The sequence below is a fragment of the Chenopodium album genome, chromosome 10, assembly GCF_948465745.1.
Source record: "Chenopodium album chromosome 10, dcCheAlbu1.1, whole genome shotgun sequence".
In the NCBI taxonomy this organism is placed as follows: domain Eukaryota; kingdom Viridiplantae; phylum Streptophyta; class Magnoliopsida; order Caryophyllales; family Amaranthaceae; genus Chenopodium; species Chenopodium album.
Window position 1 is genome coordinate 21,194,702 of NC_137843.1, and position 22,675 is coordinate 21,217,376.

The 22,675-nt window shown below is 39.0% G+C and overlaps 1 protein-coding gene across 1 annotated transcript; it reads left to right on the forward strand.

The window, feature by feature from the left end:
* The first annotated feature begins 1,969 nt into the window (after window positions 1-1,969).
* LOC145563784 (uncharacterized) lies at window positions 1,970-8,367 on the forward strand. The gene is made up of 5 exons (XM_081624212.1): window positions 1,970-2,103; window positions 3,540-3,627; window positions 3,714-3,784; window positions 4,040-4,096; window positions 7,762-8,367. Exons 1-5 carry the CDS (start codon window positions 2,002-2,004, stop codon window positions 7,969-7,971), a joined length of 528 nt encoding a protein of 175 aa, XP_081480338.1. The 5' UTR covers window positions 1,970-2,001; the 3' UTR covers window positions 7,972-8,367.
* Window positions 8,368-22,675: the final 14,308 nt, after the last annotated feature.

Here is a 22,675-nt window from a genome sequence, read left to right on the forward strand (position 1 = left end):
GAAATTCAACCCGACCTGTTACAAACCCGACCTGAAATCAACCCGACTTGTTATTGACCCGACCCAAATTTTACCCGACCTATTACTAACCCGACCCAAAATTCAACCGGATCTGTTACTATCCCGACCCGAAATCAACACGACTTGTTATTGACCCGACCTAAATTCAACCCAAATTTTTCCTAACCCGATTTCAAATCACCTTAAATTTAAATTAGACCACCTTATTATTATTGATCAAAGAATTTTGTCTAGCTAGGGATACCAAGTCGGTCCAGGCTAGCAAAAGAAAGAAGCATCATCCCCAAATTTAAGAGTTAAATATAGTATATATTTGTTATATGGCCAAAGGAGATAATTATCTTCCTAAATTATAGGCTATATTTCCCTAGCTAGTATGTTTCCATATATATTGTCATGAACTGTTAACAAACCGACCCAAAAAATGTATCCGAACCTAAGATGACTCGACCGGAAATCAACCCGATACCCAAATTAACCCAATATTTGAGACCTGAACCCGAACCTGACCCGACTTGGAAAAGACTTGACCTGATCATAACCCGCAAATTATTGACTTGAACCAAACCCGACTTGACGCCGAACATGACCCGATTTGAAAATGACTCGACTTGATTATAACCGCAAATTATTGACTTGAATCGAACCTGACTCAAACCCGAGGATGACCCGACATGATTCTAACCCGCAAATTATTGACTTGAACCGAACCCGACTCAAACCCGAGAATTATCCTAACCCATTTTAACCCGTGAAAACCCGAATTAAACTCGACCTATCATTCACCCGACCCGAATGTAACCCGACCTGTTATTAACCCGATATGATGTATGACTCGACTCAAGCATGACCCAACCCGAACCCGACCCGCATAGGTTACGGCATTAACCCGAATTGACCCGACCCACTCTTACCCAACCCAAACCCGACCCGTTTACCTGAATTGGCAGCTCTACCCACAACCTCAACAACATACGGAGTACTAAGCATACATAATCAACTAAGCTATCTTATATTTTTATTACTCCTTCCGTTTTTTTATTTGCATCACTTTAGAATGCACAAAGTTGTAGGAGGGTAATATAATATTGTGAGTGAGTAAATAAATTGTTATAGTAAAAGTAAAATGAAGAAAATGAAAAAGAAAGTATGTGAGAGAGGATAGATATTATTTTTTATTATTTAAGTGGGGACCATAAAAGAAAAAGAAATGATAAAATAATTTAAGTAGGGTTTAAATTAAGAGAAAGAAATAATAAAATATAATATAAAGTTACCTAATATATAAGTGATGCATTTAAAAAAAAAAACACCCATAAAAGGAAAGTGATGTAAATAAAAAAAATAAAAGAAGTACTTAATAGAACCGTATATATTTATACCTAAGCTGATCCATGGGGAGGGTCAAGGCCCGAGTAACGCCCCCTTAAATCCGTCTATGATAAATCTTTTAAAAAATAAAAAAATAGAAATTATATTATCGGACCGAAGAAGTATGATATACTTTAATGATTTATAGGCTCGAACATGATATCTTTCGGTGTAAGAATTAAGAAGTGATGTGGCAATAGCACCCAAACTTATACACACAAGGGATAGCCTGCAAGAGAATCCAGTAGCATAGAAAAACGAGAAGCACCTTCAAAAAAATCTAAGCACCTCTCAAAATATCTACCACAAACAAGCTTACACAAATCGACACGTTTTAGCTAACAATGTCTTTAACCATACTTCCCGAACTTTCTACACAATCATACCACTTTTTGTTCCCCAAGATATTTTCTCTATTCCTTTCATTTTCTAGATTCTCTTTGATCATTCATCACATTTATATATATCTCAACCAATCTCCATTCTTCTAATAAGTAATATCTACTACTATTAATCCCAATTTTTGTAATAATTTGACAAATTAAACTTCAACCTCTGTTTTAATAACCCAAAAATAATTGGAATTTTGTTAATCAATTGAGAATTATAATGGAGATTGGGGTTACGTCGGAGTCGTATTACCGTGTTCTTGGTTTAAGTAACGCTTCTTCTAATGAAGAAATTCGTCGCGCTTATCGCAAATTAGCTATGGTATGTTGATCATACTTTTTGTATGTGTTACATTAAATATATTGCAACGTTTTTTCGTTACCATTTTTAGGATTGGTTAATTTTGATTTGTTTATTTGTGTGTGATTTTGTTGTCAGAGCTTAGAGGTAATTATTATGTTTGTTAATTAATGTGGAATGGTTTGGAATAATATTAATTTATGGTTTGATTATAAAGAACTACTTGTAAATAGTGATTTCATATTCTTTTATCATTGAGGGTGTTGGAATAATGCGGAGTGTTCAGTTGTTTTTGTATTGTTAGATTTTAAATAACTCCAACTTAGTAGTGTGTAATTCAGTTTAGGGGTGTAAGCCGTGTTACTATAGATGTTGAAAGGTTTAATGTTTGTTGTGTACATCTAATTGTCACGCAAATAATAATTAGGGACATTAATTTGGGGCAAAGGCAAACAGAGTCTTTAGATAATCTTTAATTTGGGGATAAAATTTCTGTATTAAAAAAAATTAACATTAGAAGCTGGCAGAAATAGCAGAATAGCTAAAATGTGGAAAATATTCGAGTACATATTTATATTACTTCGTACGAGATAGAGGGAGAAGCTTTCAATGTCATTATGATAGTATGACGACTCCGATTAACAAAAAAAAACTGTGATGAGAATGAATTTAGTTGTTATTCCCTTTGATTGGTTGTTTGTTTAATTTGAATATTTTGAGTTTATTACATTTTATAAGTTGTCCTTCGTCTAATTAATGTTACAGATTTATATGTACATAAGAAAATATAGTACGAGTATGGTCTTTGAATATTGAGCTTTAATAATTTGTACGTAGTATTTGTTGATTGATGATTAAAATTATTAATGATCAAAGTTTCATCGTTGATACGTGTGAAAAGTCAAAATAATGGTCATATTTTCCATCATTGACACGTGTAAATGTCAAAGTGAGTAAATTAAAAAAATTAACTGGAGGTAGTATAAGTATTTGGCAAGTAGAATAACATTCCAATGTCTTTAGTACTGTGATCTCATCCTTAAACTCGTTTTTAATTTCATAAATGGCAATTACTCATTATTTACAACCCAATACCGACTCCAATTCGTAATGTATGGAAATGAAGAAATAACGAAAAAAATAAGTTGGATAAACTATCAGTACTATGGGAATTGACCTTGATTTTGGATACATATACATGAACTAATTTATGCCATTACCATTTACCACCATCTATTATCACTTACCAAATAAACTACTATTTCCGTTACATAATATTAAGTGCAACTTTTGAGTATTATTTTATTTATTTATGAGATAATTAAATTCAAAAGTTGCAGATAATATGTAAGAAGAGGTAGTATTTGAACTTGTTAATTTTTGATTCATTGAAAGAAAAATCTTTATTCCCCTTAGAAGAGTCTGGCAATGATTGTTCGATTGTGTTTATAATGCAGCAATGGCATCCTGACAAGTGGGCAAATAATCCGGCCATGCTCGTAGAGGCTAAGAAGAAATTTCAGAAAATCCAGGAGGCTTATTCAGGTACTTTTTGTTGTTCCTTCTCAATTTAGTCTTTTCAAAAATTAGAACTGAAGGTGATTTTAACTGAAAATCGTGTATGGGTTTAGTGTTGTCAGATCCCGCAAAGAGGACATTGTATGATGCAGGCATGTATGATCCCATTGAAGAAGTGGATGAGGTATGGTGCAATGTATTCCTATTCAAATCAATGTTCAATGTAGAGCACGAATATGCTTAGAGGGGAATGTACTAGAAGTATTTCGTGGGAAAATGTGTGAATACTAATAGGTTCCCGAATACTCCTTACATTCCTCTCGTTTTAAGCATAGTACTGATTGATTTTCCTTGTTACTACAATTGTGTGTTCATATTGATTAGCTGGTTTTGAAATATGATTATGGTCTTAACAAAGTGAATTTTAATGTGGAAACAGGGGTTCTGTGATTTTATGCAAGAATTGTTGTCAATTATGTCACAAGTCAGAGAAGAGGTAAGTACTGAAACAGTTTATGTATATAATTATCCCTGATTCCCTGAATAAGTGCATGAGTTGAGCATGTTGTCTGTTGATGCTAAATTTTATACAAATGTAACTTCCAAATTCGCAGAAAGTACAGCATTTAAATTTTATGTAGAAAGTAAATGATGTGGCGACTAATTGTAAGGGTTTAGTTCTGTATCTGCAATTCTGAAATGTTGTGTTCTGCATGGTTATGCTTTTCACCTCAATGTTAGCCACTCATTTACATGATTAGTTGGATCGTCATAAAGTTAAGTGTAATCAATCAATCAATCAATCAATCAATCAAAGCCTTAATCCCAAAAGTGGGGTCGGCTAACATGAACCAAATTTGATTATTCCGTGTAGTCATCAACATAAATCTTTCTCCTCCATCCCTTACGATCCAAAACTTCATCCTCACGTAAATCCATGCACTTCATATCCTTCCTCACTCCTTCCAACCAAGTCATCTTTGGTCTCCCTCTTCCTCGTTTAATCCCTCCATGGTCCCACTCTTCCACTCTTCGCACCGGTGCACCCTCGGGTCTCCGTCTTACATGTCCAAATCAACGCAGACGATTTTCCCTTAATTTATCTACAATGCCCGCCACACCTACTTTCTTGCGAATAACCTCATTTCTGATTCTATCTCTTAAAGTGTTTCCACACATCCACCTTAACATGCGCATTTCCGTAACCTCCATCTTTTTAATATGCTCTTTCTTAGAAGCCCAACATTCTGTACCATAGAGCAACACTGGTCTTATGGCAGTCCTGTAGAATTTTCCCTTCAACTTTAAGGGAATGCTGCGGTCGCATAGCACTCCCGTGGCCGCTCTCCATTTAAGCCACCCTGACTTAATCCTGTGGGTCACGTCTTGATCAATGTCACCATTCTTCTGGATGATCGACCCTAGGTACTTAAAACATTCACTCATGGTCAAATCCTTTCCATCCAAACTCACCACTTCATTGCTTGTCCCCCTCTGAGTGCCAAAACGACATACCAAATATTCAGTCTTACTCCGACTTAGCTTAAACCCTCTAGATTCCAACCTTTGCCTCCATTGCTCCAACTTGACATTAACCCCATCCTTAGTCTCATCCACCAAAACGATATCATCTGCGAACAGCATACACCATGGAACCTCATCTTGAATTGGTCTAGTTAATTCGTCTAGAACCGTTGCAAAAAGAAAAGGGCTTAATGCAGACCCTTGATGCAATCCGATTGTAATAGGGAAATCTTTTGTCAACCCTCCGCATGTCCTCACATTTGTTGACACATCCCGATACATATCCTTAACTAGGTCTACATACCTTCGTGGGATACCTTTCTTCAACATTGCCCACCAAAGTATCTCTCTTGGCACCTTGTCATATGCCTTCTCTAAATCAATAAAGACCATATGAAGATCTTTCTTCTTTACCCTATAAAACTCCATCATTTGTCTTATCAAATGGATTGCCTCCATAGTAGATCTCCCAGGCATAAAACCAAATTGGTTATCTGAAATGCTTGTGCATGCCCTCAACCTTTGTTCAATCACCCTTTCCCACAACTTCATAGTATGGCTCATAAGCTTAATTCCTCGATAGTTAGAACAATCTTGAGCGTCTCCTTTGTTTTTATAAACCGGGACCAAGGTGCTCTTCCTCCAATCTTGTGGGATCCTTGTAGCCGTCCATATCTTGTTGAAAAGGTTTGTTAACCAATCAATACCAATCTTACCCAAACACCTCCACACCTCTATCGGTACCCCATCAGGGCCAACCGCCTTCTTAGGTTTCATCTTCCTCAGTGCAATCTCCACCTCTACTCTCCTAATCCTTCGCACATACTCCATGTTGATTTCTTCATCAGTCATAGAGGTATCTCCTATCACAACTCCATTACTTCCATTAAATAATTCATCGAAGTACCCCTTCCACCTGTCCTTGATGCCCTCCTCTTGCACTAGGACCATTTGGTTCTTATCTTTGACACACTTCACCATGCCAATATCCTTCCTTGCCTCTTGTCTTCTCTTTGCCATCTTATAAATGATCCTTTCTCCCTCCTTGGAATCAAGCTTTTCATAAACCTCCTGATATGCCTTTTCTTTTGCTTGGCGAACAGCTGCCTTTGCCTTACTCTTAGCCTCCTTATACGCTGCAAAGGTTTCATCACTCCTACATTTTCCTAAGGCTTGATAGCATTCCCTTTTTTGCTTAATTACTGCTTTCACCTCTTCATTCCACCACGAAGTATCTCTCCGTACCGAAGTTCTTCCCCTTACTTCCCCTAAGACCTCTTTGGCCACTCTTAGGAAACAGTTCTTCATTCGTAACCAGGTCATGTCCGGATCCACCTCTCCATCCCAATCCGCTTCTTCAATTACCTTTTCTGTAAAAACCTTAGCTTTTGCATCCCTTAGGGTCCACCATCTTATCCTTGGTTCTTCTTGTCTAACTTTTTTCTTCGCCTTCTCTTTCAGACGAATAGTCATTACCAATAGCCGGTGTTGGGTGACCACACTCTCCCCTGGGATAACCTTACAGTTTATGCAACTTTGTCTATCTATGCTCCTTGTGAGCAAGAATTCTATTTGAGTTGCATTTGCTCCATTCCGAAAAGTTATCAAGTGTGAATCCCTCTTCTTAAACCAAGTATTAGCCAAAATTAAATCATATGATTGGGCAAAATCCATAATAGCTTCACCACCGGCGTCCCTCTGCCCATACCCAAAGCCTCCATGGACACTCTCATAGCCATCTCGGCTCGCCCCAACGTGCCCATTTAGATCCCCTCCAATATATAACTTCTCTGAGTGGTGGACACCCTGCACCACCTCGTCTAGGTCCTCCCAAAATTGTCGTTTCTCTTCTGCATCTAAACCCACTTGGGGAGCATAAGCACTGATAACATTCACAATCTCCTTGCCACATAGCAACTTCAGCCTTATCAACCTATCGTTCTTCCGATAGACCTCGATCACCTCTTTTGCCAACCTCTCATCGAGAACCACACCAACTCCGTTCCTAGCTCCACCATTCCTTGTTCTGTGGCTCGTTTCTTGCCCAACATACCATACCTTATACCCCAAAACCAAGCCTCGAGCTCCTTCTCCTGTCCATAAAGTTAAGTGTAATACAGATAATAATGTTTACAGAGATTAATAAAGAAACCAAATCTTATCAATACCTTGAACTCACTAGGAGGTTCAGTTAAAATTGGTGGCTTAAAAATACTAGTAGCTTCAGGAAAATCAATTCACATGCTTAACTTCTGCTCTATTATACAGATTGGTGGCTTATATTTGGGCTCGCCAACCATATCATATATCTTGAAATGACGACGACAGCCAGTGTTTTTTGTCAGATCTGGCTTGACCGCTTGATAATCAATAAGTGTGAATCGAAAACATAACCTCATTAGATATCATGTTATGTGTATTAGTGTGTAAAATAAAGTTTGAATATGCTACTAGAAACTTAAAATTGAGTACTTGTTGATCTTTGGTCTTGATTTTTGTTGTGTGACTTAGTCACTGTGTTAACAAGATGTAAAATGTCTTTAGAAACTTGTAGATACTTGCTTTGCAGAAACCTTAAAACATCTATATTCACATATATGGTATGCAATTCTGATGTATACATGTCAATGTTCACAGGAAAAATGCAATAGCATGGAAGACCTTCAAAGTATGTTTGCGGAGATGGTTCAAGGATTTCAATCGCCTCAATGGTTCTCTAGTCCTTCAGTAGCCAGCAACCAAGGCTGCTCTGGCGTATTACAGCAAGATGCTCAGTCAATTAGACAGGATTCGACAACTGCTAGCTCAAGTTTTGGGGTGTTTGGAATGAGCAGTTATTGTAGGTAGATGAAACCTAACATCTTGTTGAGAGCCTAGCTACTAAGGGGAAATTTGACTGTGATTGCTCATATACAAGTACAAAAATGAGCATTGATGTCTGATATAAACCTGAAGACTGAAAAAGATCGCTGCAAAGTTGACAGCGCTATATCTGCAATGTCCAAAACATTTGTTCTTCAGATGGTCAATCAGTGTTTGGTTTCTTGTACACCCTTATACAATACATAGGAGTAACTTTGTTTTGCTTTCTTTAAAGTGCTCAATATGTGATGAGCTAAACTTTGTGCAGTCGTACAAACGTGAATCTCCTAAACAGTTATTTTACTCTGCACTTTTTGTAACCTCTGAAAGAACTTGACAGTTTTTTTAATGTTGATTGGCAAGGATTGTTTCGGATTGCTGAAGTTTCTCATTGTAGTGCCTACAAATTAATCTTTTGTAACATCCTTGTTATGTACGTAGTATTTTAGACCATTTTCAACGATGAGACTCAAGTTTGAATACTGAAATACAAAATGAGTTGTTTTTTTACTTCCAATGGTGATACCATACCCACTTTTCAATTTAGCAACTGTAAAACCTAATTTTCCAACGGTGAGACTCTCTAAAATATACAAATGTCATTTTCAATTTATAGCTCACCAAATCCATTTCTTTTTTAATATCAAATATTGTAAAAAATTAAAAAAAAAAAAAAAAAAAAAGGTTAAACTTAAATAAATTACAAAATATATTAGAATATTGATAAGGGGTTCATACTTTTTGACAAATGAGACTTAAAGTTGAGTATCTAAACTTAGCAACTTTCTTTTGGAGTTGCTAAATTTAGATCTCAACTTATTGGTATACATTGCAAAAAATACTCTCTCTCTCCTAAAAATACTCATTTGAGTCTCACTATTAGAGATAATCTTATAAATTGTTGCATTCTTGTGTCCTTGCCAGCAAAAATCAAAATCTATTGTCCATGCTGAGGTCTTGTGGAAATGAGCTAGACAAATCAATTTTTTACTACATTCTTTTTTTGTAAACCAACTTTTTTTACTACATTACTCCCCTTAATACTTTCAAAGGTTTTGCGCCCATTTATTAGGAATACAAATTGCATTAATGTGTTCAAACTTAACAACAATCTAGTGGTTGGAACATTACCTAATCTATCAAAAGTCATGGTATCTAATCTCTTGCCCAACATTCTTTTGCTTAAAAAGGAAATTTAAAAGAATAAAAAAAAAATGTATATTGGACAAAAGATTAGAATCCATGACCTTTGATTGAAAAGGTAATGTTTTCAACCACTAGGTTGTTGTTAAGCTTGTACACAATAATACACTTTGTATTCTATTTAAACAAAATTTTAATTTACTTCTTTTTTTACTTTTTATAGTAGGGTGTGTGTCCTACCAAGACACAAGGAGGTTCTGCCACTGAATATAATTGATTTCAAAATTATTTAGCTTTACTTTAAATGCATGAAATTGACTTCCTACTATCATTAGATTTGGTTTTCATTAAAACTTAATACAAAGTATTATAATATCTCTGTTTTTTTTAGTTGACACCTTTTTCTTTTCACGCTTGTCAATGCACTATTTTAACGTTTAATATCTCTAAATCTTGACACTATAAAATTATAAAAAATAGATTTTAATAAAATATACATTTAGACGATTTAAACAAGATCTCACTTAACTATGTTTTATCATAGCTATAAACCACAAAAACTAGTCAAAGTATAGTTAGTGAATAGAGTAAAAGTCAAATAGTGTTGTAGGCCTCGTTTGAAATGCGCCTACATTAAAGCATGTGTGAATATGCTTGGCAATCATAGGAAGCGGGAATTGACATAATACGATTAGGGACAAGGAAAGTAGGGAGCCGCCAACAAGTTTATAAGGAACTTGTAAACCGTTCACGGATCATTATAAGGCAACCACGATAAAGGGACAATGATAGACAACAACGATTGACCCGTGAAAGTTACACCCCATTTATAATCCATGAGATTACTAACTCCATATGGTTCAGAACCACGAAAGGAGGATCGAGGATGATGGTACGAAGTGAGTCATGAAGTCACATTCGCCCCGTATTGACCCCAACTCGATTCTTATTGTGAAAAGTGATTCCTGCGATCTCAGAGGCATGCAAACAAATTCAATTTGCTCCAAACTATTATTATGCTAAATTGGTTGAATATTAATGCAACACATAATTCTAAAATATCGTGATCACTTTATTTAATAATAAGATTAAAAAGGAACCTAAACCGGTTGTCCAAATTATCTTATTAGGCGTGATTTTCAGTTACATATTCCCTTTAAACATGCAATATGGTGATCATAAAATATAGAATAAACATTAATATTGGAAGCAATTTAACAATAAATCTAACAATATAAAATCATTAGAAAAATAATAGAGATAAAAGTAACATGATTCCTTACTTTGATTTTGCTTGCTTGCAACTATAAAATAATAAACGAGTTAGTAACTTCAAGGAAAAAAATAAAACAATAATTAAAATTAAATTAAATAGGGTTGATTTGGGGCCAAACTCTCAAACAGTTCTACCTTTCACGCCTTGCTTTAAGGACAGATCCTCGGGTAAAGTACGGACTCCTTAGAGTGCTTAAAGGAAGTATTTTGAGAGAATAAGGTAGGCTAGTTTTTAGGCTAGAGCATAGAAGAGAGAAGAGAATGTTAATTGATGCCCCGAACAACATAAATGAAGGGGGTATTTATAGGGAAAAATAACAGAGGGAACACATGGAACCCTAAAAAGATAAAAACCCTAAAAAACAATGCCGTGACACGGTGTAGAATCCCGTGACATGGGGAAAAATAGTGTGACGCGGGATTATTTGGTGTGACGCGGGACAGAAAACAGACTACAGAAGATAAAACGCGTTTAGGGATTACGCGGAGAAAACACGGAGCAATCCCGTGTCACGGTATATGCACTGTGGCACGGGAAAATATGTCGTGGCACGGCAACATTTCCCGTGACGCGGCGGATCATGCTTCCATTTTTACGTTCAGATACATTTTAACCTAAATTACGCTCAGCATTTTTAAGTGTCGTTTCATAATTTCGGGCTATTTAGGTTTATTATTTATTAATTGGGCTAAAATCATAAATAATATGAAATGAATAAAAAAAGGTTTGGGCCAAAATAAAAATTGCACTATGCTTTGACTAAACATTAGGACTGATTTTATGAACTGAGTTTGATTGAATATGAATTTTAAGCACTCCCAGGATTAAATACTCAACCCGACCAATAATGGTGGTGAAAAGTTGTTCATCATCGTGTTTGGTTTCGAGGAGACATTTTTAGGTGTCTACAGAAGCCCCCACTTTGACTGATTTTGTAGAAACGTCAGTTTTGAAAACGATACAAACTCAGTCAAAGTAGTCGATAGGGACGGAGAATGATTTAAGACGTTCTGCGATCCTAAATCACTCTGTATACGCCAATACCTGCAGAAAAATGTTAGTTCCACGGATAAAAGAGTAAAGGGATAGAATGCGTATTTGACACCAGTGTATCGGTGACAAATGAGTTTGGTAGCTTCCTATGTTTGAAGGAATCCACCGGATAACATTTTGTTGAGATACTTTCCATGCCTAAGGAAAGTCGACTGATGAGTTTGGTAGCTTTCTATGCTTGAAGAAATCTAGCGGATGATACTTTCTATGCTTGAGGAAAGTCGACATATGAATTTGGAGGCTTTCTATGCTTGAAGAAATCCACCGGATAATACTTTTCATGCTTGAGGAAAATCGACAGATGAATTTGGCGGTTTTTTTTATGCTTGAAGAAACCCACCGATAATACTTTCCATGCTTGAGGAAAGTCGACAGATGAATTTGGCGGTTTTCTATGCTTGAAGAAATCCACCGATTGATATACTTTCCATACTTGAGGAAAGTCGATAGATGATATAATCGCTGACTTCTTCGTTTTGAGAGGTGATAACGACCGACAATTTTCCATGCTTGAGGAAAAACTTGTCTAATGAGATTGCAAGTCTCTGTGTATCGAGAACCTTGCGCCATGAAATGATGGTGGTTCGATTAGGGCTGTAATTGGTTTGCTTGTCCCCGAACGTGGGCTGTAATTGGTTTACTTGTCCCCGAACGTGGGCTGTAATTGATTTACACCTTCAAGTCGACTATCCGACCATATTAGGTGCTTAAAATATCGAGAATGTGATTTTGAGGCTTGCTAGGGGCAAAATGGTAATTTATGTACCACTTAAATATCAGTTAGAATTTTCCGTGTATTTTCGGTGAGAAAATAAATGTCAGAAAGCTGCGGTAACTTATTCAAACTAGTCAAAATGCCTGGAATACTTCAGAAACAAGTCAATGCGGTGTGCAGGACAAGCGCGCGCACCGTGCCATGTGGAGGTTTGTCGTGACACGGCACTTGTTCCCGTCACGCGGTAATTTATCCCGTGACACGGGAATTTTTTTTTTTACTGTTGAATTACTCAATTGTGTCAGGAATATTCGCTGATAAATTCGCGCGTGCACCGAGTCTTTAGATTTCCGTGCCTTTGACCAACTAAATCATTGTGCCACGTCTGGTATACTATTACGCGGCAATGGATACCGTGGCACGGGAATAAAGCCGTGACACGGGGCTTTATTTTGCCTTTAAATTCGAGTTTTCGCATGCCTGCTTCCTCATTTCATTTTGTTGCTGTTGTTCAAGCTTAATACTGTGTCGCGACGTTATTGACAGTGTCATGGTGCATTTGAGAAGGTTTCGGCTCCGTCGTTGCTGCTGTTCGAGTTTGCCGTCGCCATTTTTTTCGCGTCGCGTGGGTCAAGACCGTGACACGTCACCTGTTACTGTGTCACGGCGTAGAGTACCGTGTCACGGTGGTCTATCTGCTCTCGTTGCTGCTGTTCGACTTCCTTGCTGCGGTTTTTCGAGCTCCATTCACTCGTTTCATCACCATTTTCTCTCAAAACTTTTGCAAACTTCCCCATTTTCGAATTCCTACAAGGATCCATGTAAGTTTTTCTTGCCTTTTGTCTTGAATTTCACTTCAAATGAGTAATTTCATGTGAAAACCCTTGAAAAATCAAACACGGGATTTTTTATTTTGAGCTTTTATGTCAAAATTCTTGCCATGAATTGGCTTGTATATGAATGTATGTTGGTTTATGAGCAATTTGAGACTAAGTTTGCATGATTTGGGGAAGAAATGAGCAAATCACCATTTTTGGTACTACTTTGTGCGTGAAATGGTGTTCTTGTTGTTCTTGTTGTTCCTTTGCACTTGAAATGATGACATGTTATGATGTGCCGATCTATTATTTTTTGTGCAATTTCGAAACATACTCTGTTTTTGTGTATGTACTATATTGTCATGGAGAACATAGTATCATGCGATTAGGAGAACTGTAGTATTAATTTGTCATGGAGAAACTAAATACTAGAAATAATTCTATTATTTTGCTAATTTCTAGCCTTGAGGTAAAAATTTAGCGCATAACAGAAAATGCAACTTGAGGTAGCCATTAAGCTGTTTTTGAATAAATAACTAAATAACTTAGGAAAAGATGTTAAGTATTTAGATTTTTATTTTTTTGTTTGAACATAATAGCATGCCTAGACAACGAGATCGAGATATTTCTACTCGTGGCCGGCATCAGGCTTTCCGAGAGGACACTCCCACGATTCCCGAGGATATAGACAATGCCCTGGAGACCGAGCCTCACCCCTCTACGATTAGGGATAGGTGGACTCCACCTCCGTGGACACCAGACGAGTTGGTTTTCTGTCGTGAGAACCATATTTCTCACCGTCCACTTACCGACGTAGTCGATGACGTGCTTCGCCATCATGGATCAGGAGCTGGAGACTTGATTCCCCGGCTATATAGGATCATCACAGGGGATCCTACCACCAACGCCTTGTGGGAGTCTGCCGGTTTAGGAGATTTCTATTCAGCGGTTGTGGGATTTCGCAGCCCCCGATGCTATGGTTCGACGGTTGTTCGAGCGTTGTTGGAGTATTTTTGGGATACTACCAACACTTTCCACTTTTCTTGGGAGGAGATGACAGTGACTCCTCTTGATTTCAGCATGATCAGCGTCTTGCACTTCACCGAGCGGCCTGTATGGCAGATTCTTGACCTCACTTGGGGGGCGAGTGAGGTAGCGAAGTTGTTAGGTCCTGTCGTTCAACATATCAAGACTCGTCTGGTGCCTCGGGGTGGTCCTAGGAGTGGGCGATCAGAGTTGGTTTCTGTTCTTGCCCATGGTTTTAACATAGCTGAGACGACACCTGAGCAGCGAGTACGGATCTTTATCATGATCCTTATTTCCGGGACTCTTTCTCATGATAGGAGTTCTCATGCACTTGTTTGCTACCTGCCGTCTTTGGTCAGGATCGGTGAGATAGGATCTTTCAGTTGGGCTAGTATTGGATATGCTGCTATACTCTCGTCGTTGCATCATGGCTGCAGGCAACTGAACGATCAAGCCCCTGTTGCTGTCTATGGTCTGTGGAGAGTCGTAGAGGTGACGATATTTTCCTCTTCTTGTTTTTCTTTTACCGGTTTAGCTCGTGTGCTTAGATATTATTCTTGTTACAACTGTGGTTCTATGAGTACTTTCCGGGATTAGCCCCTCGACGGTGTCGCGGAGTGGTCCACGATTTTCCTGTTGGTGCCAGCTGGCGTGACCGAGGCGAGTCACGAGTGGAGTCCGTATCGAGCCTGCGCGGGCTGCTACGTCGAGGCACCTCTACTGTTGGTGTATGGGTTGATTTCACAGTGTATTATTTTTTTACTTTGATGTTATTCTTTGGCATTCATTGCAATCTCTTACGGTTTTCATATTGCTGTTGAGATCCAGTATCGGCCTTGGGCTAGCATGGCCGACCTTTCCGAGGCTTTGGAGCTTTCGACGTGTCGTACTGTCTTCTTTGGCACATCACGCTTTGTTTGGTACCTTGGAGAGCGTGTTGTTCGTCAGCACAGTGATGATCGCTTTGTGGTGTCATTGCCTCCGCCTGAGTATATGTCGCATTCACGCTTGTTCGGAGAGCTTTTGGACAGGAGGGAGCACTACCATTTTCCTTGGCGGAGTTGGTGCGCATGGACAGCGATTATTCCCAGGACTTGCTTCCTTACTTGGCTCCTCCGCCCCGTCTTCCTGAGGTTTGCTTTTCTTTTAGAATTTTGTTTTGCTTAGTCCCTGTTTAAAACGTCGAATAACCTGATTATTTGATCGTGTTTTAGACGACTGTTCGTCGTAGGGGGAAGATCGAGGTCCCACCTCAGTCTGTTCGTTACCCGGGGCCGATTGGCATGACTGAGGATCATATTGTTGATGCAACAGAGGGTTTCAGACATGCGCATGAGTCCCTGCCTGATGAGTTCGAGCCGGTAAGCTTTCTGACACATCTTTCATTCTTCTTATTACTGCTTGTTACTGACTTTTTGGTTTCAGGTTACACATTCGGATATGATGGGCTTTATAAAGTTGATTGATGCTTTGAAGTATTGTGTCATCAAGCTACGACGCGGTGCGAGTTGTCAGAGTGGCTCAGACGATGCTCATGAGGTATATTCATCTGTTTACTCATGTTTACCTTTTCCTACATCACTGATATCTTTTTATTTTGTGTCTTTCAAGAGTGACGGAGGCAACGGAGGTCTCGCTCGCGCTCGAGGCATTGAGGCTCGAACGAGGGGGAGCCTAGTCACCGTAGACGATCCCCTGAGGTTCGTCAGCATTCTTAGACGCAGCGGCAGCAACCTCAGACTTCTCAGCCATTTCAGGGGCTTCAAACTCGGTGGCCGCAATCTCAATTTTCTCAGTCGTTTCAGGAGACTCAGTGGTAACAGTCTCGGCCCTCTCAGCCATTCCAGCATTCACAGCCTGAGTTTAGGCCGGTCATTACTCCTATGGACCAGGGCTTATTTTCAGTTCCATTGTCTGGGACGATGCCTCCACCGACGCTTCCTACATCTTGGAGTCAGCCTACGCAGTTTACCAGCTAGACAGGACCTGCTTTGAGTACGTCTTCTGCTGGAGTTGTTAGTACTGGTAGGGACGCTACTCCTCGCACTCGGATGATGCAGAGTCTTTTCGGTCCGCCATTCCCTTACTCGTAGTCTCATGATGACACTGATCCCAGTTCCGGATGTGAGCAATTTTGACCCAGGGTTTTCATTATGTACTTGGTTGATGACACTTGACGCTATTTATGTACCATGACTCAATTTGTAAATTTTATTCACACTTAAAGTATTTGACATTATTTACTCAATTAGTGTGCATGTTAGTGTGTGCTTGAGACTGATTGTGTGTGATTGTGTATTTATTAATGACGCGAAAAAAAAATCGTCGTAAGTGGAGGGTACCGACCTTCCCCAAAAGAAAAAGAAAATAAAAATGGGACTAGTTTTACAACTTCCCCAAAAAGAAAATAAAAATAAGAATAAAAATGGGACAAGTTTTACAACTTCCCCAAAAATAAAAATAAGAATAAGAATAAAAATGGAACAAGTTTTACAACTTCCCCAAAAGAAAAAGAAAATAAAAATAAAATAAAGGGAGAATTTTATTAGGAATAAAACTCTCAAAAACCGAGATTGAAGGATAAACGGTGAAGGAAAATACAACAAAAATCCGGAAAAAATAGGTCAAGGATAATAAGGAAATTTTGATTTTTAACACCACAAAAAAACGAAAAAATGGTTTTTAACACTACAAAAAAAAATTGGCTTTTACCACCACTTAACTGATTTAGGGATGAAAACCGTTAGTGGGCCGCAATGCCTACGTGTCAGCATATTATTGGTCTAAAATAATAATAATAAAAAAAAGACCCTAAAACTACCCAGCCACCCCACCTCCTCCGACAGGCTGCCGCCGCAATTCACTCACCTTGACAGCCCCGTTCCCAGCCCTAGACACCAGCAAATCTCATCCCTTTCCCCTACCCCAAAATCGACAGCCCTCCCCAAAGACCACCTTAAACGCTGTAGTTTTTCAAACACCTTGAAATCGGCGATCGAAAACGGCCGCTAGTGGTCGAATTTGGCCGATTAAGGGCCGAAATGGTCGATTAAGGGTCAAAATTAGCTTATTTAGGGCCGAAATTGGCCGATTTCGCCTGTAAGTGGCCATTTTAGGGTCGTTTTATGGTTGTTTAAAAATCGAACGGCCTTAGGTTGTGGCCGTTGGGGGTGTGATTGTTGGTTTTGGGGTGGGGGAAAAGGAAGGAGGGGGTTTTCCGGTGGTTTTAGACTGGGAACGGGAGGGTAATGGTGAGGCAGAGGTGGCGCCGCACTTCCAGCGGTGGGGCTGGGGTGGCTGGGTTAGTTTAGGGTTTTTGATTTTTTTTTTAATTTTTTAATTTTCTTTTTTTTATATATAAAACTAATAATATATCAACACGTGGCACAATTGGACCCCACTTAACGGAATTTTGGAAGGCAGCCGTTAAGTGGTGGTAAAAGCCAATTTTTTAAAACTTTTGTGGTGTTAAAATAAAAGTTTTTTTTTTGTAGTGTTAAAAACCATTTTTTTCGTTTTTTTGTGGTGTTAAAAATCAAAATTTCCTAAAAATTAAAAAGCGCGTGACCACCGTGACATGTCAGAATATACCGCATCACGGTAACGTTTGTCGCGTCACGGCATTCTGTCCTGTGACACGATGGAATTTCCCGTGTCACGGCGCACAAATATTGCAACGGTGTGTTTTGCGCGTGTAACTGGATAGATTTTTCGCATTTCTGACCGCTTTTGGCTATAAATTACGACCAATTAATTCGTGATATGCATAATTACGAAACATAAAATAGCTAGAATTTCATATTTCAATAATAATGTCTCAGAATTTTGATAATACATTGCCTGACTGGTCATATTCTTTGACTAATGCAGACAAAAGAGAGCTAGAATTGTTTCATGTCAGAGGTTTATTAGCATTAAGGCATGTAGCAATTGAACATGATTTTCTGAGAGCAGCCTTAGATTATTGAAGTCCAGAAACTCATTGTTTCAAGTTCGATTATGATGAAATCTGTCCTCTGCCGGAGGAATTTGGTGCTATCTTTGGCTTTCCTGCTAGAAATCTCGTTGCAATGCCTACTCTGCGTGAATATTATTACCAGGATTTTGAATGTCATCTAAATCTGACATATCCAGATTTAAATAGAATTGTGTGTGGTAATGAAGTAGATCTAGAAAAGCTTGCAAATTTATATTTTAATCGTCCTGTCTCTGAGTCATATCATGTATACCGTAGAAGGGCTTATATTTTTTGCATGTTTAGCAAGTTTTTATTTGCAAACGGTAGAGTAGAACATACTTATTTAGTGTCTGTGCTTGAACATGTTGAATCTGGAAGATCCCCTATGCCCACTTGATTTGGAGAAACTTTACGCGGTCTTGACGAAGAAAAATCTGACCGGAAATCCATCAGGAAGGGCTCTCTAGTACTGTTGCAGGTAAAAACGTGCTCAAGCTAACCCCCGTGACACGTGGCAGGCACCGTGACGCGGTATTGTTTGCCGTGATACGGTGCATTCTGCCCTGTCACAGTGCTTTTTTTTTTTTTTGCAAATTTGGTTGATGGAGCGTTTAGAACTCTTTGAAGCCCCCGACGATATTGAAAAATATGGTCCAAACGATCTAGTTCGTAGGAAAAAGAATTACTCTGCAAACATGTCATATGATGATTGGAAGGTGTTCTTTGCAAAGAGGGAATTTTCTATTCGATGGGTGGTGCCTTGGTGGAGGCTCACTAGGATGGTTGGGACGAATGATACACCATATTGTCGTGTTCCTAGTATGTCAAAGTTGACTTTTTATTACCCTTCCCGAGTGATGCGACAATATGGACTTGAACAACTAGTTCCACGCTATAACGATATTCTTCGTGAAGTATTTTTGCATGAAAGTAATGTTCACAAGTATGAGATCTATTGGATTGGAAGGCCTATGTGGACTGTTTCTGCGAGCAACAAAGCTCCTCCCCCCTTGTCTAGTGCATACAAGGCATGGTTGAATCCTCGAACTAGGAGGGGGCGAGTCGGATCACGTAAGTTTAATGTGAAGGGACGACTTGGAAGTAAGAAGGTGCCTCCTAAAGATCGTCTAGGTCTGAGAACACAAGGGATTGGATTTAAGACTCCTATAATGCCTAAAAAGAAAAGTTATGTAAGAGGAAAGGGTAAAGAAAAGATGGTTTATAGGGAGAAGTAACCTAAGAACTATGAAAGGGGTGAAGTTCAACTAAAGGTGTGACGGTTCGAGCTACAAAAGATACACTAATGGTGAAGGCCGACCTAGTTGAAAAGAAGAAGGAAGCTCCTAAAGTGAAGAAGGATTAGACCAATATTACTTGCTTTTATGATTTAAATTTTTATTTTTTAAATAAAGCGTATGATGTGAATAGTTGTAGTCACATTTATTTCAATAATAATAGCATATTTATTTTTGCCTTAATTAAAAAACTACAATGACTTTTTTTTTTATCCGAGTAAAGAAGTCAGATGCAATGGAAGAATAATAATAATCGAACGAAAATTGCAAAATCCTGCACAACTTCCCGCGTGGCACGGTAGATTTTCCACGTCACGGTAACTTCTACCGCAGCAGGGTACGTTTTACCGTGACACGGTAGCTATTTTGGTGTATTTTCACGTCTATATGTCACCGTGTCACGGTATACTTTTGCCGCTTAGCGGTGAATTCTGCCATGTCGCGGCGTATGCTGCCGTGACACGGTGGCCTCCTGTTGCATGTTTCTTGCTAAAATGTCGTCATGTCGCGTATTTTTCTGCCGCGTCGCGGTGTGTTCTTGACGTGACACGGCGACTGCTTCTTTGCAATTTTCTTCAATATATGCCGTGGGTATGTTGACAGAGGAAGGGTATTTATTTTTTAAAGTGGTCGGGCCCCCTTGAGGGGACGAATGATACTTAGAGGAATCAGGCCAAACGTAACTCTATTGGGTCTTGAACCCTTGCAACTAGGCATAAAATTTCTTGAGTTAATCCAAATTGGTTAAATTGTGGAAACCGTTGCAATCCATGTCTACTAATTGCGCCGATCCGCTAGACAAAATGGACTTGATAATGTATGGACTTGACCAGTTTGGTCTAAATTTTCCCCTTGGATCTAACACATTTTTGCGAAGTGCCTTAAGCACTAAGTCACCTTCTTTAATATTTCTAGTCTTGAATTTCTTATTAAAGTGTCGTGCCATACGCTATTGGTAGATTTAGACGTGAAGCAAAGTTGCCAAGCGTTTTTCGTCAAGTAAGACTAGTTCATCATATCTCGCTCTAACCCAGTCGACTTCATCTAGTTGACTTTCCAACGCGATTCGTAAAGAAGGGATTTCGAGCTCTATTGGTTGTACAGCTTCAACTCCATAGACCAAAGAGAAGGAGGTAGCCCCCGTTGATGTACAAACAGAAGTTTGATAACCCCAAAGAGCGAAATGTAGCTTGCTCGGCCAATCTTTGTAATTTTTCGTCATCTTTTCGATGATAGTTTTCACATTCTTATTGGCCGATTTAACCGCACCATTTGTTTGTGGTCTATAGGGTGACAATCTGTGATGTTTGATATGATATTTTTGTAACAATTCTGCGCACTCGGCTTGGAAATGCGTCCCATTATCACTGATCATTTCGTGCGATACACCATAGCGGCATATGATATTTTTCTCGATGAATTGAGGTACATGTTTTGTCGTGAGTTTAGCATATGAAGCTGCCTCGACCCATTTGGTGAAGTAGTCGATTGCTACAAGGATGAACGTGTCCCCCTTGTCCTGGTGGTGTTATCTTACCAATGATGTCGATTCCCCAAGTAGAGAAAGGTCATGGAGAAGTATATGTGTAGAGAAGCGAAGGTGGAACGTGTTGCAAATTTGCGTAGACTTGACACTCCATACATTTCTTTACATATTCGTGACACTCTCTCTCCATGGTAGTCCAATAATAACCTTGTCGTTGAATCTTTTGAACTAACATTTTAGCATTCATATGCGTTGCACATATTCCAGCGTGAACGTTTTCCATGGTTCTGTATGCTTCTTTCTTAGCTATGCATAAGAGATTTCTCCCTTGAGCTGTCCTTTTGTGGAGTTCTCCCCTGATGAGCACATACTGTGAGGCCAGGAGCCTCAAAGCACGGTGTGCTCTTTTATCAGTATTAGGAGGGTATTCTCCCTTCGTTACATAGTTAAGGATATCTATATACCATGGCTCTTCATCTTCTTCTTGTGATTCTTGTTCATCATCAAGGGCATGAACATAAGCTGGTTCATATCTTCTATAGTCAATGGCATTCGAATCGTATATCTTGGAATTTGCACCATTAATGCCAACTTAGCTAGTGCGTCGGCAAACTGATTCTCTTCTTTAGGAAAATATGTGTATTCCACTTCATCTAATTGCTCCATGAGAGTTTCCAGATGAGCTTGATACGTAGCGAGACTTTCACTTCTCACTTTCCATCTCTTGGAGATCTGGTTGATGATTAGTGATTAATCACCGTAGATTTTGACCTTCTTGATTCCCAGGGCCACAACTGTTTCTAATCCCAGGATGCATGCTTCATATTCTACAGCGTTGTTGGTGACGTCAAAGTCGAGTTTCATGGAAATTGGGATGTGTTCTTCGTTGGGTGATACAAGCAAGACTCCTACGCCACAACCCTTTTGGTTTGAAGCTCCATCAAAATAGAGTGTCCAGCTATCATCCTCGGTCATTAGTAGATCCTAATTGGGGAAATCATACTCTTCTTCTTCTTTCTCAGCTTCTTCCAATGGAAAATCTGCTAAGAAGTCAGAAACTGTATAACCTTTGATGGCTTTCTGTGGTACGAATTTCAAGTCAAACTGAGCAAGGTTGACTATCCATCTTGATAATCTGCCATTGAGTGTTGCCTTTTCGAACAGGTACTTGAGAGGATCCATCTTTGACACAACATGAACTGTATGAGTGAGCATGTAATGCCTTAATTTTTGTGCGGCCCACACGAGTGCGAGACATAACTTATCAAGTGGTGTGTACCTGGTCTCATAACTTTGAAGCTTTTTACTCAAATAATAGATTACGTTCTCTTTGCTCTCGATTTCTTGTGCTAGCATTGCCCCCATCGTTTTTTCTTGTGACCGTAAGGTAAAGTCGAAGAGTAAAGTCGGGTGTTGCTGGTGCTAGCACTGGTGGATTTGCCAGGTATTCTTTGATCTTGTCAAAAGCTTTTTGGCAATCGTCATTCCATGTAACTGGAACGTTCTTCTTTAGCTTCTTGAATATAGGTTCACATATCGCAGTGAGTTTGGATATGAACCTACTTATATATTGCAACCTTCCGATAAAACCTCAAATCTCCTTCTCAGTCTTGGGTGGGGGCATGGCCATGATTGCCTGGACTTTTGTGGGATCTATTTCAATTCCTCGAGAACTGATCACATAGCCAAGTAGTTTGCCTGATGTAACTCCGAATGCACATTTTGCTGGATTCAATCTCATGTTATACTTGCGGAGTCTTTCAAAGAATTTGCGAAGTGCAATGATGTGGCTTGGCCGATCTTTTGACTTGACGATCATATCATCAACATAGACCTCCACCTCTTTATGCATAATATCATGTAATAATGTTGTGGCTGCTCTTTGGTAGATGGCACCCGCGTTTTTCAACCCAAATGGC